We start from the raw sequence: 15,658 nt of genomic DNA, 5'->3' as shown, positions 1-15,658 counted from the left end.
TATATAATGAATATAATATATAATGAATATATATACATATATATGTATACATACATATATACATATGTATATATATATTTTAATTTGCTACAGTACTTTTTAGCAAATTTTCTAATGACCTTTTTAAAGATTAAATGTTAAGTTGTTACAGTCATGACTGTCTGACAACATAAAACCCTGTTGGAGAGGAAAAAGCAATTGATCTTATGTGCATCGAGCATCATTGGATGCTTCGAAAATAGTTCCTACATTCTTGTACCAGCTCTGAGGTAGGAAGAATTTGGGAGGTCACTGAGTCTCTACTCTGTAAAGATACAGAGATCTTTACGCAGTATTTCTGACAAATCTTGTACAATTTGTCTAACAGGAGAGAATATGCTTTGTATATATTCCAAAACACAGAGGTTTTAGAGTCAGACTGAAGTGCTTTCCAATCCCAGCTCCCCCACCCCATCAGCTGTGGGGCCTTAATCAAGCAATTTACCCACAAACACCAGATCCTCTGCACCACAAGGAAACAAAAAACTAAGATTTGAGGGTGTTGTTTGTGTTGGGTTTGTTGGTATAAGAATGACAGTGACTTTGCATCAGGGAACTGGCAACTGGGACAGTCATTCTTTGCAGAAAATGGACTCGGAAGCCTGAAGAACTATTCATTTGAACTTAGACAGATAAAGGTTTTCTATCTCATAATTTCCATTCGGAATTTACTCCATCAGGCAGTAATTATTGAGGAGCCCAAGTTTTGTTTTTTTTTTTTCCAATGTAGAAGAAAACCAAACCCAAGGCAAATGAATGAAATGCATTTTATAGGCTTTTATCTGGGCTTTGAATGTGAAACAAGTCCACACACTTCTGCCTAGCTCGCTGCTTTCCCTATTTCAGGATGAACTCATGATGCAAATTCTTCCCCAAATGCAAAATTAATCACATGCATCAATTTTGTGACTGCAGCATCATTCAGAGAGGACAGTCCCTGGGGGTTTGTTACCTGAGCTGTGAATGGCATGTGGGTCATAGAATTGATGTTTCTAGATTGAGAAATGCTTCCTGTCCTTCCCTCCCCACACCACCCCCCCCCAGGCCCCATTTTCTCTGGCAAAGCCAAGAATGGCAAGTATGTGTTAATGCTGCTGCTGAGTTCCCTCCCAAGCCCCAGAGGACATTGACACTCCATCATCGCCTTTTCTCGGGTAGAACCTGGATTAGTTTTAGAATCTTTTTGTGCCCAACTTTTTAGGAAGCCAGTACCAATCAATTGGCGTTGGCAGGAAGCATGAAACTATTTGCCATGTCTGCGTTAAGCCAATTGAATTGGCATGTCTCCGGCTTCCACGCCTGCCGCTTTCCTTAATGGGTTTTATTGTGCACGAACTTCACATTCCTTTATAATGATATACCTATGCAGTTATATCATTCGTCAGCCGGACCCAAAAGGAGAGATGCCAAGACCCATAGTGAGCCTCTTATTAGAAAGCTTTTGGCCTCAAGTTTTGACACTTGACTGACTCTTTGTATTCACGATGCTATCATAACTTGGCCAAATTCTTGACTCTATAAATTGGCCTTTAACAGCTTATTAGGAATTCCAACTACTGTTTTCTAGCACCAACTATAGCACGTTCACAGCCTCTGCAATTCCAAAAAGTACACTTGACCCAGATCATGGCCCACTGTCCTTTTTTTTTGTTTCGTTTTGTTTTTTTATACATTAAAGGCCCTTTGTATTAAATTGGGGGAGAATTCTGTTTTATGCTTCACTCTGCCTGGAACCATCCAGTAGGTTTTCTTGTGATCACCAGGATGTAGGTTCTTAGCCGCAATGAAGACGTCAGTTAACTTTTTGCTCTTAGATGCATTCTTGTAGCAATGATGAGAGCTCAATCCTTTGGTGTTTGTTGATGTTCCCATCTTTGTCTCTTTGGCCTTAGGTTCAACATGCCTCACGATGACAACAACAAGTGCAAAGAGGAAGGAGTGAAGAGTCCCCAGCATGTCATGGCTCCCACCTTGAACTTCTACACCAACCCCTGGATGTGGTCAAAATGTAGTCGAAAATATATCACTGAGTTTTTAGAGTAAGACTTAAACTTTCTTTCAAGCACGCGCTTCTAGTGTCTGGCCTCCATGTAGTGAACTCATTGTGGGAAAGAAAATGTAGAGTCAAGCATTCCTTTTGAGTTGTTATTTTTGTTGACATTCCTGGGAGGAGGTAAAAAAAATACTCTGTGACATCTGTGCAGTTCTATCCTTGCCAGAGTTTTGAAGATTACAGACTGAGCTAAAGAAAAGGTCAGGATCTTAAAGAGAATATGTAAATGTTGCTTCATTCTTGGTAAAGATATGAAATCTGTTCAGGTCTTCGGGGAGGGACCACGATTGTGATTACACGATGAAGGAAGGCCACAAATATTTATGTGGTTGCAACTTAGTAATTTTGGCTTGGAAAGGGGGAGGGTGGTGAGATGACCCCAAAGAGGGTAATGTGGGTGGATGAAAATTACACAGACCTCCATGTTGTTGAATTGAGAACATTCTGTCTCTGTCTCTGTCTCTGTCTCTGTCTCTGTCTCCCTCTCTCTCTCCTTCTTTCCTCTCTTTTCTTGTTTTGTTTTTTAAGCTTCCTGCCAGGCAGTTCAGAGATCCAATTACATTATACAATATCCCTGTGTCACAGATTTATTGCTGTTCTCTCCCAGATGTACGAAAGGTTAAGTGATTGTCCAAGGTCACTGGGTGTATATTTCTTCAGCCACAGGGAAGAGGGGGCTTATTAATCAGAACTCACCAGGTGTGAATTTTCCAGAAGAGGTGTTTGCAGAAAAGTCAAAGAAGCGGAGGGTTGCTGTTTTTTCTTTTTAACCAGATGATCTGAAGGGTTGCTTACTATGGTTGTAGGTTCACTCACTCATCTATTCAGCAAACAATTACTAAAGACCTGTTGCTATAATGTTTAGAGCCCCATGCGCACATGAAAAAGATAGTATCTTTGCCCCTAAGAAGCTTGCAGTCTATTGGAGACGATAGCAAATAATAATAGGTAATTGCCCCAAAATGTGATAAATGCTAGGAAAACTACGTATTTCCTACTGACTATATTGTATGGATCGCCAGCAGATCCACAAACAAGTATATGCCAAAAATAGAACTTCAGCTCCTGGAGTTTAGCCTGGGATATACAGAGTAAAGCACATTTGAAAAATAAACTATCCGCTCTACCTTTAAAAGGCGGGATGGCCTTCACTTTCATCTGGAGCCTTTGACAGCCACATCTCATCCAATGCTCTCACCATCTGTGTTTTTCTGCTTTCCACAGCACTGGTTACGGTGAGTGTTTGCTTAATGAACCTGAAGCCAGACGCTACCCTCTGCCTCCCCAACTGCCGGGCCTCCTTTACAACGTGAATAAACAATGTGAATTGATTTTTGGACCAGGTTCTCAGGTGTGCCCGTATATGGTAAGTGTGTGGGGCTATCTCTGTCCTCATCCCTTGATTCTGGACAGTTTTCTAACACTTTTACATTTTATTTTATTTATTTATTTTTTCAATGTTTTTATTTATTTTTGGGACAGAGAGAGACAGAGCATGAACGGGGGAGGGGCAGAGAGAGAGGGAGACACAGAATCGGAAACAGGCTCCAGGCTCCGAGCCATCAGCCCAGAGCCTGACGCGGGGCTCGAACTCACGGACCGCGAGATCGTGACCTGGCTGAAGTCGGACGCTTAACCGACTGCGCCACCCAGGCGCCCCTAACACTTTTACATTTTAGTTACTTATTTTGAGAGGGGCAGAGACAGTCTGAGTGGGGGAGGTGCAGAGAGAAGGGGACAGAGAGAATCTCACGCAGGCCCTGTGCCACCAGTGCAGAGCCCAATGAGGGGCTCGAACTCGCGAAACCACGAGATCATGACCTGAGCCGGAACCACGAGTTGGATCCAGCCTGATCGACTGAGCCACCCAGGCGCCCTGATTCTGGCATTTTTAATTCACAGTTTCCCACTGGCTTCTCGGTCTAACATCAGCCACTCATGGTAAACTTGAGAAGGGTCCACTGGCTGTTTAGGACAATAGTAATAGTGATGTTGGTGATCAAGTAGGAATAGTGCTTGCCGCTGGGTGGTACTTCACCTACACATTCTCATTACCCTGTCGTGGCAGCCCAAAAGAGAGATCCCCATTATCTTTTTCATTTTTCACGTGGGAAAGTGAGCTCAGAGAGGCAGGGGTCACAGAGCTGGTGATGGCACAGCTCAGCCCTTTTCTCTCTCTCCCCTGACTTGTCGGGGTGACCTTTACCACACAGAATCTTCTAGATTCGGTGAAGGCGGTTCATGAGGCAAACCTGTTCCCCGGTTTCAGCTTGTCAGGGCCGTGTCCCGTGACCATGTGGGGCTTGAGATCATTTCTGGCAGTAGCTCAAGTGGTGGGTGTGGGATATTTTAATCTCTGCGCTGTGGGCACTTGGACCAATGCTATCCATTGGTTATCAGGGTGCAAGTGTGCTTCCAAAAGGTACCCCCTTTCCTTCCTGTGGGAGTCTGTTTGGCTGTTTTGGAGGGAGAGACTTCCGAGATAGCATGGTGAATTGGGAAACACAGGGATTCCAGGGAGATAGTAAACATTTTTAGTAAAATTTGTCCATGATTATATTCCTTTCTGCATTACTCATGATGGCAAAGATTCCCCCTTTACACCATCTGAAGTCCTACCAGACGTCGAAATGTGTCTCACGGGCTGCCCTCTAAGCCTTTGGAATATTTTATCATTCATCATAGCAAGGAAAAAAAACCAATCCCTTTCCAACCCACGCTCTCTCGCCGGCCAAACGTTAGTTGAAAGCAGTCCTTGCCTGGTCCCATAACGTCTAATCGCTGAATTTTTGTTTAACGCAATTGAGCAGATGCAGTGTAGACGGCTCTGGTGCCATAATGTGGACGGAGCGCACAAAGGCTGCCGGACTCAGCACACGCCCTGGGCAGACGGGACAGAGTGTGAGCCTGGAAAGGCAAGTAGCACCCCAATCCGTTCTTTTGTCTCGGGGCGGCAGAAACGGGCAAAACTGTAGCTGTCAGCTTGGTCGCCGTCGTTTAGAATAGAAGTTGATGCAGTGTGTTTTAGCATGCGTAATACCTTTTGGGGCCAGGAGGTTCGACTTTACATTTGAAAATTGGGAAGACTTACATTACAGTGCAATAATGCTGCAAGACACCGAGCCATCATTATTTGCCTCAATTTGAAACCCACCCCCTTCTCTCATTTTAGCCTCCCTCAAATCCCAATGTGCTTTTCAGTGTATGGGTACATTTAATGCGAGATGGTGTTCCTTTCTCTTCTCTTTCTTTTGCAGGAGGTGGCGGGTGGCGGGGGGGGCAGTGGAAGGCTGTTTTTAAATTGATGGAGGGTCTTAAAATCAAAGAAACGCAGATATACCGTGAACTTATTTTGTTCACTAGTGGGATACCACGATTGTCCCAGCCTGTGTTGGTCCCTTAAAGGAGCTGTGAGGTCGCTTGGGATATATCCAAATGCAAATTCTGAATTTGCACTTATTCCCACTTACCTGTTAATGACCAAACAAAATCTGCTACTCGTACAGCCCGGAAATAACGATGCGTCCACACCCCTAGGAATATGATCAATGCCACCTCCTGCACTTGCTTTCCACTGCAAGAATAAAAAGTTAGTACATCAGTGATACCATCATCATCATCATCACAAAAAAGTTGGCTACAAGAAGTTTTAGATCTAAACCTGATTTTATCCCTTTGGAAATGGTGTCCTTGCGCGCACCAGTGATGCAGTCCTGGGACTATTTTCTGAGTCTCTTGTCATCCTTACATAGATTTTTCCTGTCTTCTGTCTTCTTCCCACTCTCCACTTTCCTTACTTTTAATATTCTGTTCTTGGCTCATTTCATTTGCCTCTAGTTTCCCTTGTGGAATTAGTAGCCCTCAGGATGTCCATAGAAGAGGTCCTCAGAAATGACAGACTTGAACTCTCCCTTCCCTGGTCTTCTAGATAGGGAATTTAAAAAAGAAGTGACTTGCCCACGGTCACTTAGCTCATCAGGGCAGTGTCCCCATACACCCAAGCCCCTCCCCACCCTCTTTTCCTCCTCTGCTTTGTCTGAAGCGTCTACTGTGGTGGCCATACCTCAGGCCCACTGAGCTCCTTTGGTCCCAGTGGTCAAGCAGGAAGACCGGTGGCTTCTTTACTCGTGTGTCAGGGTGGTTGTAAAGTTACACGAGCTGGCGAGTATGAAAGTTATTTGAAAAATTACACAGTTCAGTACAAAAAATTAAAAATTACAATGAAGCTGATTTTATACCTGACTTACTTGGTGACTCCGTCAGCTCATGTTGTCGCTTCGTGATGGCTAAGGACCTCAGCACTTGAGAATACAGCTTTCCCCAATAACAACCTAACCAAAACTATATATGGACGTGAGCACAGTAGCTTTCGCACCTTTCGTTAACTTCAAAAGACATTGCTCTCCTTGGCCAGAGAGAATTCTTCACTTTTTGCAGGACGTTTATCTCAACGTGTTGATGGCTGGAAGATCACAGGTTTGAGTGAGAATATGGTTCTCAGGTTTCCATTGATCCAGACAGACCATTGATGCAAGTGGTTCCTAGATTGGACCTAGCTGACGCCTTGGTTGGTTGGCTTGAGTTAGAGCCAGCTAACTAGGTTGCCTAAATTGATTCTGTTTGATCCCAGAAAAATCACTGGTGTTATCCCGTGGTGGTCCTTAGTCAATCTGACGTACCCACCTGCTATGTCCATTTCTCGTGCACGTTATCGCTGGAAAAACCGTACCAAAGAATTTTTAGTAATAGGATGACGTGGATTGTATTTAGTGATAGTGCCGCGAATGGGCTACCAACGTCAACGTAGCATTGTGGCATCCCAGTCAACCCTGAAACACAAAAGAAGTTGGGAGGACATTTGTCGTATCTTTTTCTGATCTTCTGTTTTCGTAACAGAAGCAGAAGATAAGGGGTTGCAGGGTAATCTTAGACCTGAGGGATGGGGAAATTTGGTAGATCTTTCAGAAGTCTTTTTCTCTGTATGCTTATGTTTAGCAAGAGCAAAAGACTTCAAGGCATTCCAGAGGGCAGGCTCAGAACACTCTCAGAGAAGCAACTATGCGGAGAACACGATAGGTAGCTGTTGGTTCTGTTTTAGAAAAAGTATCCAAGTCTAGCAGCTTTTATTAAAGATGCGGGCACGTGTGTGTTTATTTCCCTGACGAGCCTTTATGCATTTTGCATATGCCCAAGATGGTGGAATTGTTGGCGTAGAAATCCTTGGTGTTCTTTTTTCCTCCATTTTGTTTTGTTTTCTTAGATTTAGCAGTAAAACCATATGCCTTTTCTCCAGCCGATTCGGACTCCCTTTGCGGTGGGGTTAATTTCTTGTTTCTTTCTCTTCTTTCTGCCCTGCTCCCTCAGCAGTGATCTGTCTTGAGCTGCTGACACGATGTTATTTTGATGAATGACTCCAATTGTCTTTATTTTCTCCATTCTCTTGTTAAGTCCATTAACATTTCATTTTAACCCTTTTTGTGAGTCTGAGGTATGAAACTCTGGTTTTAAGTCTCCTTAGGACAAAATTGACCAGCCTCTCAAAAAAGACGCATTTATATAAACTATCGTTTAAGTGGTCCTGGATACCTTTAAAAAAGGCTGACTGTATTTTGGCTTGGATTCCACCAGCCGCTTAGCACTTTGTTATGAAGTAATGGCTCTTCCACTATGTAATTATTTGTCGAATTTGCCTGGTGAAATAGAGTCTCTTGGGACATATCTGCCAAACAGCTCTGATTTCCAGGCACTTCTCCTATTCTTGTTGTTGTTGTTGTTGTTGTTGTTGTTTTCAATAAGCTCTGTACCCAATGTGGGATTTGAACTCACGACCCTGAGATCAAGAGTCACATGCTCTTTGGATTGAGCCAGCCAGGTGCCCCACTTCTCCTGTTATTCTAAGCTGCTTCTTCTCCTTCCCTTCCTGCACATCAGTGTTCACATCAGTAAGGAATATTTGATTTGCAGATCAGTTTTTAATTGTAAGTATAGGAATTTCTCGTTATTTTGTAGAATTTGTAAAACCTGTTTTTAGCAGCTGGCCTTGAGGGCTGGATTTGAGAGTCATCAGCTATGACCCCATTTGTATATTAATTAAGATTTTGTTTAGGTCAGATCCAATTATAGTAATGTAAGCAAATTAGCCCTTTTTTCTGACACATACAAAAAAATTAGTCCCGAACTAGACAGGTTATAGAACTGTTGTGGCAGTTCCACAAATCATCAGGCAGAGACGTAGGTTCCTAATGTCTTCCTGTTCTGCTCTCATATGCAAATGAATTTCCTCCTCAAGATCACAGAATGGCTGCAGAGACTCCAGCCATCAAGTATGTGTTCCAGGCAGAATGAAACCAAGGGGCAGGGGACAAAGGGGCAGAAAGACCTTCCCAGGAATGTCACCCAATGTAGTCTGCTGACTTCTCTGATCTGTGCAAGAATCTGCGGAAATACAGATTCTTTTACCAAGGATATAGGAGAGAATGGATATTGGGTAGGCAGCTTGGGGTCTCGGCCTCACTTAACTATGTCATTAATCTTGCCTTTTTACAATTTTTTTTCTCTATTTAATGTCAAAAATTATTTCCATTTTCTCGCCATTGGGAAGGCAGCATATGTGTCACAGTTAAGAGTTGTATAAATGTTTGTCATTATCTTACTAACTTTATTTAGTCAGGTCCCCTGACTTACACAGCTGTGTACTGGGTGCTTTAGATACACTGTCTCTAGTGTTATACTCACGACAACTTTGCAGGTTGGTGTCCGTTTTCAGGTGTGGAAACAGAGTCAGGGACTCACCTAGGGTCGCAGGGTGAGTTTGTGGCAGAGCCCCCGCTCACCACGAGACCATTGGCCTTCCAAGCTTTGTCTTTCTAAGACCTGCACCATCTGGCATGGCAGCCAGTAGCCGCACATGGCTAATGAGCCCTTCACATGTCAGTCCTAACCTGAGATGTGCTTAAGAGAAAACATACAGCAGGTGTTGAAGACCGAGTATGAGAAAAAGAGTGCAAAAAACCAAATTGTGCATTGGTCGCACACAGAAGTAATACTATTCAGATACTTGGAGCTAAGTAAAAACATATTAAAATTCAGTTTTCTTTTTACTTGCTTTAAGGTGGCTTCTAGATATTAAAAACCTTTTCTTAAGTGTGTGGCTTCTGGTACATTCTCATTGGATGGTGGTGCTCTAGACCAAGCTACTACCTCTCTCCTTTATTCGTATGTGTGTACGTTGCAATAAACGTTCAAGAGCCTTGTGGAGACAGATCCAAAATGATTTCGGGAAGTGCCGTTGTCCCTCTTCCTCCGCCCGCCTTTCTCGGGTCCAGGGTTGCCCAGAGTTCTCTGCGCAACGTTTTAAGCCTCTGCCACACAGCCCAGGGAAAGGGAGCCATCCTAAGATGCCCTAACAGAATAATTACGAGGGAGAAGGCGCTGCGAAGTAGAGGAAGCCTAAGTGTACCCTTTGAGTCATTGTTGGCTGAGCCTTCTGTGTGGCCGCCCCGTTCAGTCTGGGACCTTCCCCTGCATCTTATTTGTCGTCCATTTTCCCAGCACGCTCCCCCCCCCCCCCCACCCCACCCCCGGCCCCAGCCTCGGCGGGCCTCTGCCTCTGCCTCTGCCCTCCCTGCAGATAAATCACGGCAGCCAGCCACCACCAGCTTCACTTCAGAGATCTGAGCAAGCTGCGGGGCATCACCCTCCTGCCGCCACTGCAGCCAGCGCTTTGTCCGCTGCTCCGTGACCTCGCTTTGTGTCAGGGCCTCACACCCCAACAATGGCAGAGGGTTGAAATGGGCTTCTCGAATCCCTTGTCCTGCTGAGGAGTTTTATTCTGTTTGGTTTTGTTTTAAGCATCATGGCCTTCTTCCTGCTGCAGGCTGGAGAATCTGAAACCATTAGTAACAAAAAAAGCAATAAAGTTTAGGGCTCTCTGGAATACGTCCATTTTGCTCTAGTCTCATCCTGTGTGCTTTGGTGGAGGGAGTTTATAGGAATCCTCTAACGTGCTTTTTTTTTTCTCTGCCACTTAATTAAAATTGGCTTTTCGAATCTGCGGGGAGCAATAAAACATATTTTACCAGGCTCACAGCATCTTTGAGCCTTCTTAATGGACATTTGCTCTGCAAATCCAGTAACTCACTTTGGCCCTGTCTGCAGCCAGTCTGCCCGCTTCCTCTCCTCACTTTTCCAAATAGACTAATTGAGCACTTTGAGCCTGGCCACTGGAGTTACCCTGAGAGCCTGGAACCAACCACTCATTGGTTAGTTTTATTCAAGCAAGTGGTAAATGAAGACATGGCCTAAAATCAATAAGGACGAGATTAAAATCCCTACAGTTTTCATTACTCACGTAGATGATGAAATGGCAGCATTTCAAACTAGCATGTGGCGGGAGAGGTGGGGTGGGGGGGGATGAAGTATGCCATATAATCAAAAGGACAGTGGTCCTATCACGTCTCCAGCACCGAGCTCTCCCTCACTGTTCCCCTTATTAAACACAGCACTGCAAGTTTGGATTTTGTGTTCCCAAAGAAATGGAGGTCCCTGTGACTGATGGATCCTGGGGAAGTTGGAGTCACTTTGGAACCTGCTCAAGAACGTGTGGAGGGGGCATCAAAACTGCCATTCGTGAGTGCAACAGACCAGAGTAAGTCCTAGAACTCCTTGCTGTCATTATTGGGATGGCCCGATGGGAGCCCTCCGGAAGGGAATCGTTCGGCTGGAAGCAGATGGAAAACTCTTTCCCTGGTAGAGAGTAAGTGCCTTTCTAGGGCTGCTTAGACTGGTGGTATCCAATCAGTTTATTCCCGGGCACTGTCTTCTGTAGCATTAGTTTCTCCCACCATCCTCCATTAAGACTTCAGTCTACCCCAGTAGATGCTTTTTGTGTTGGTTGGTCTGTTTAACAGTTTGACAGTCAGGCATATCTCCCTGCCTCCAGAGCTTGGTATAGCTGGCCAATGAAAGGAAACAGGTTTTCCTGAGGAAATGAAGAAACTGGACATTTCCATCTAGATTGTAGGTAACTTGTACCCTTTCCTGTTAGCTACTGAGATGTTGGACAGGGCACAAGGAGCCCCATCGTGATAGCAGACTCTAAGGGACTGAGAACCTCAAGTGAGGAATTACTTTTAGAATCAAGTTAGTTGTTTTACGGGGAAGACACCTAAGGCCCATCCTACAACTAGACAGTATACAGCCTGGGAGTATCCTGCCTTTCAGGATAATTCTCCTTATGTGACCAGCCTAGCCTTGTAGCACATGTTCAAATGAAGTTGATTTTTTTTTCCCCTGGCATCTAGCCCCGGAGGCGTGCGTATTTATAAGTAGATTTTAAAAAATCAGATTTTGATGATAAGGAATGACATCAAATTTTGTGTGACTCCAAGATGCATCAACTAGAAGCTAATACATCACGTTATTGCCATCAAACCTGTATAGGCTAGGGGGCCAAGAAGTCTTCGTAGACTAGTAATAGTTTTTAGATGTATGCACCGATAACCATATTTTTTTTTTAATTTTTTTTTCAACATTTATTTATTTTGGGGACAGAGAGAGACAGAGCATGAACGGGGGAGGGGCAGAGAGAGAGGGAGACACAGAATCGGAAACAGGCTCCAGGCTCCGAGCCATCAGCCCAGAGCCTGACGCGGGGCTCGAACTCACGGACCGCGAGATCATGACCCGGCTGAAGTCGGACGCTTAACCGATTGCGCCACCCAGGCGCCCCCCGATAACCATATTTAAGAAGCAGCTGTCTTGGGATTAGGTAAAGTGATTTCATCCGGTAGTATTCATTTCTTTTTCACAGACTGTGTTGGGGTAGCCAACTGAATTGTAGACAGAAGCACACAGGTACAACAGTGACGTGGGTGCCATATATTAGGGTAGCGTAGCACGATGAGTATATTAATGTATGTGTATACTGGGATGGTATGATAGGGTTGTATAAGAAGGTGGTAGAAACCACGTACAGGGGCGCCTGGGTGGCGCAGTCGGTTAAGCGTCCGACTTCAGCCAGGTCACGATCTCGCGGTCTGTGAGTTCAAGCCCCGCGTCAGGCTCTGGGCTGATGGCTCAGAGCCTGGAGCCTGTTTCCGATTCTGTGTCTCCCTCTCTCTCTGCCCCTCCCCCGTTCATGCTCTGTCTCTCTCTGTCCCAAAATAAATAAATAAACGTTGAAAAAAAATAATCTAAAAAAAAAAAAAAGAAACCACGTACAGGTGCTCCTCAGACTTAGCTGGTTGTTCACAGGTAGGAAAGGGGCCTCGTGTTGGCAAAGCTTCCAGTTTTTTCATAAGAAAAATCTGAATCGGGGCGCCTGGGTGGCTCAGTCGGTTGAGCATCCAGCTTCGGCTCAGGTCATGATCTCGCAGTCTGTGAGTTCGAGCCCCGCGTCGGGCTCTGTGCTGACGGCTCGGAGTCTGGAGCCTGCTTCCGATTCTGTGTCTCCCTCTGTCCCTCTCTGCCCCTTCCCTGCTCATGCTCTGTCTCTCTGTCTCTCTCCCTCAAAATAAATAAACATTAAAAAAAATTTTTTTTAAAAAGGAAAATCTGAATTGTGTTCACCAGTAAAGAACGTACCTTTAGGCCATTGTTGCCAGCCGTGGCCTAATAAATACTCATTCGTGCAAATCACAAATGACAATCCATTTGTTTCCCTTTATTTTTGTCCACAGTCCAACCTTTATTTCATGTCCATGTGATGTTAGCCTCTGTAAAGACAACTATAGAGCTCTAAGACACAGACTGTAGTCTGTAGCTATGGGTATAAAGAGTAAACAGTAGATGATCAATAGAGTCTATAGTTTCTGTTAGTTATTTAAGTAATAGCTTAAACCTAGTACATGCTTTCAAAAAATTCAGACACAGAACGATATGAAATAAAAAAAATCTGTCATCATCATTCCTCCCTCCCACCTACTCCCCGCAAGAAATCACCGGGGAAAAATGATTTGACGTGCATCACTTTGGACTTTTAACAAAGATTTGTCATGTAATATGTATTATATGAAATAAGCATTCTGTAGATATAAAATAAGGATCGTGTTATATACAGTGTTCCACTACTTGCTTCTTTCAAGTCAATTACAAATCTTAGCTGTTGGTATTATTGAAGCTTTAGAATAAAGCATTTGAAGCTAATAGCAAATATGACACATTTTTTAAAAAAAATTAAGAACTATGCAGTAGCTACGTGGAGCCACATTATTACCATCTTAGTGAGCTGTTATTGTCGTGAGGATATGACTGTTGCCAACAGTAGGCATTTTTGAAATGGTGACTCAAGAATACGTCGTTGAAAAGAAGTGTTTGGTCTTTTTTTTTTTTTTTTTTTAAGTCTTCGAGCAATTCTAGAGGTAATGTAGAAAGTGGAGAGAGATAAATCACTTCATAATTGGAACGAGCCAGACAAAGAAAATCACCCAGCGTAAAGATCTCAGCAGGAAAGGATCTCGAGCCTCCAAGTGAAGCAAAGATCCGTGCATTCACAAGTTAGGGGCTGATCATTAAAGACTTCAATTAGAGGTCCTTGTCCTTGCTGTTTGCTATGGGAGGTTTTAAAAGAATACAATCCCCCCAGTTGACTGTCAGCCCTGACACCATTTCATGAAAGCGCTTCCAAGTTATTTGCACTTTGGGATGTCCCTGTGAATTGAGGAAGGAGTCTGCCTCCGAAAACTTTGAGGAAGTCAGTTTGACGAGAGAAAGGGACACAGAACAGGGAAAATCAGATCCAAATCTCAGTTTGAAAGCTCGTTCAGAGAAACTCACAGAGCAGATGGTTCATTATGCAGGAATCAGTAGTAGTTGCTGCTGACTCTCAAGGCGTTTGAGGGAAGTGGTGCCCCTGGAGCTGGCAACCTGCCTCTTCCCGGGTTGAGGAGCCCTTTGAATATAATGGAGAGCCCCATTTTTAGTCCAAGGTATGTCTCTATTAAGACCCTGAGTTGTTTTTATTTTTTTTTTCACAGTATTCATGCGATTCAAGAATGTATTTAACATCCATACTTTGCGCTGCATTTTTAGGGTTGTTTCCCTTGAAAGCGTAAAAGTTACAAAAGAGAAATAGCCTTGTCCTACACATGGGATAACGGCATACTCGTGAACAAGCTGTAGAAACCAGATGCTTTCTGATTTTGGTCGAAAGGTGTTTGGTCTCAACTGGTAGGCGGTCCTGCTGATTTGCCATCATGAGAATAGGGCCCTAATATTTTGTCTTTAAATGTTTTATTTATTTTTTAATCCCATCTTTGACCCATGCCCTGTAGATAAGAGCTTATGTTCTGATTTGTAAACACAGTCCCAGTTTACGTCTGTTGTCCAGGAGAAGTTATTCATAGCTACCCTTTACATTCTCTAAGTGTCCTGAATTGAACAATTAACTACATGATCACCCAATCATAGCTGTAAGAAACATGTAATACAGTAAAACCTAAAATCATAACTGCCAAAAGCATAACTTAGGGTACCAAAACAAGGCCACCGTTGGAACTAGAAGTCGCATTTATCAGGCCATTGGACCCTACACTTGTTATTTCGTGCTCTGAATTGACTCTGAGCTTCCTAGTAGCTAGAAAAAATAATGTATACAGTTTTTACAGTCCATCAAAAAAAATTGTCCCAGTTCTTTGGGAAAGAACTGGTGCTTCCCTTCCCTCTTCTGGTGCTTCTGTTTTGCTTTTAAGTTAGGAGGTAAGTTAAATTAAAAACTAAGAAACTCATAGGTGTGAGGAAAAGATTGTGAACTAGATATTTTCCCATTTAGGCTTTCACCATAGTAACTGCTTATGAAATCTGGCATACGAGCAAGGTAATAGATGTCTATTTCATCTAAGGAAACGAATCACTCATTTGGCTGGAAAGAGTTGCAGCAACGTTTTTTTTTTTTTTTTCTTCAGGCACTGAGTTGGGTGAGCGTATTTCAAAATTCAAGAATTAGTTGCTGTGGGAAAGCTATTAACTAATGAATGCATAAAGATATCCAGGCCTTTAGACTGCTCTATTCGGAAGGATCATTAATGATTGCAAGTATAGCTCTCTGGCCCATCCCATCTAATCCCTGAATAGCCTTTCAGCGTCCACTGCAGTTGTCCATTAGACCTCTTCCCCAAACCCTCCCAGCATAGGAAACACACTACCTTCTGGGGCTGCCTGTCGAATCGTTAGAAATTCCTTCCCTGTGCTAACCCTAATCTGCCTGCTGCAATTCATTTTAAGTGTTCACAGAAGCTGAGATTTCTGTTCAACCCCATTTGCCGACCAAAATTTAGCTTTCCTGGAGGGTGAACGCACGTGTGGTGATCTTTGCAAAAATTCCTTCATAGCTTTGGCCATGCAGTATCATGAATTTTCTTTGTATATGAATAGGCATGGTTGTGTACTATGTGCCTGAAAGATTCAGCTCAGCTGTGCTGAATATAGTTACTTTCATAGTAATTAACCTAGCAGTTTCATTAAGTCCTTTCCATCTGTATTTGACCTGCAATGTTTTAAAGGATCTTAATAGCAGGAAAATGTGGTTAATATTATTTTTTTAATTAATTAATTTTTTTAACATTTTTA

General features: G+C 43.5%; 1 protein-coding gene across 4 annotated transcripts in view; it reads left to right on the top strand.

Moving 5' to 3' along the window:
* ADAMTS9 (ADAM metallopeptidase with thrombospondin type 1 motif 9) overlaps window positions 1–15,658 on the top strand; it is a 162,490-nt gene that overhangs the window by 34,310 nt on the left and 112,522 nt on the right. For 3 of the 4 annotated variants that reach the window (XM_047850811.1, XM_047850813.1, XM_047850810.1), the window contains 4 exons: window positions 1,932–2,078; window positions 3,317–3,458; window positions 4,903–5,007; window positions 10,594–10,739. In XM_047850811.1, coding sequence (XP_047706767.1) covers window positions 1,932–2,078; window positions 3,317–3,458; window positions 4,903–5,007; window positions 10,594–10,739 — 540 coding nt within the window. The remainder of the gene's footprint in view (window positions 1–1,931; window positions 2,079–3,316; window positions 3,459–4,902; window positions 5,008–10,593; window positions 10,740–15,658) is intronic. The other variant, XM_047850812.1, reaches the window with a different exon arrangement.

The sequence above is a fragment of the Prionailurus viverrinus genome, chromosome A2 (assembly GCF_022837055.1).
Source record: "Prionailurus viverrinus isolate Anna chromosome A2, UM_Priviv_1.0, whole genome shotgun sequence".
Classification (NCBI taxonomy): Eukaryota; Metazoa; Chordata; class Mammalia; order Carnivora; family Felidae; genus Prionailurus; species Prionailurus viverrinus.
This window is presented reverse-complemented; position numbering and strand designations above follow the sequence as displayed.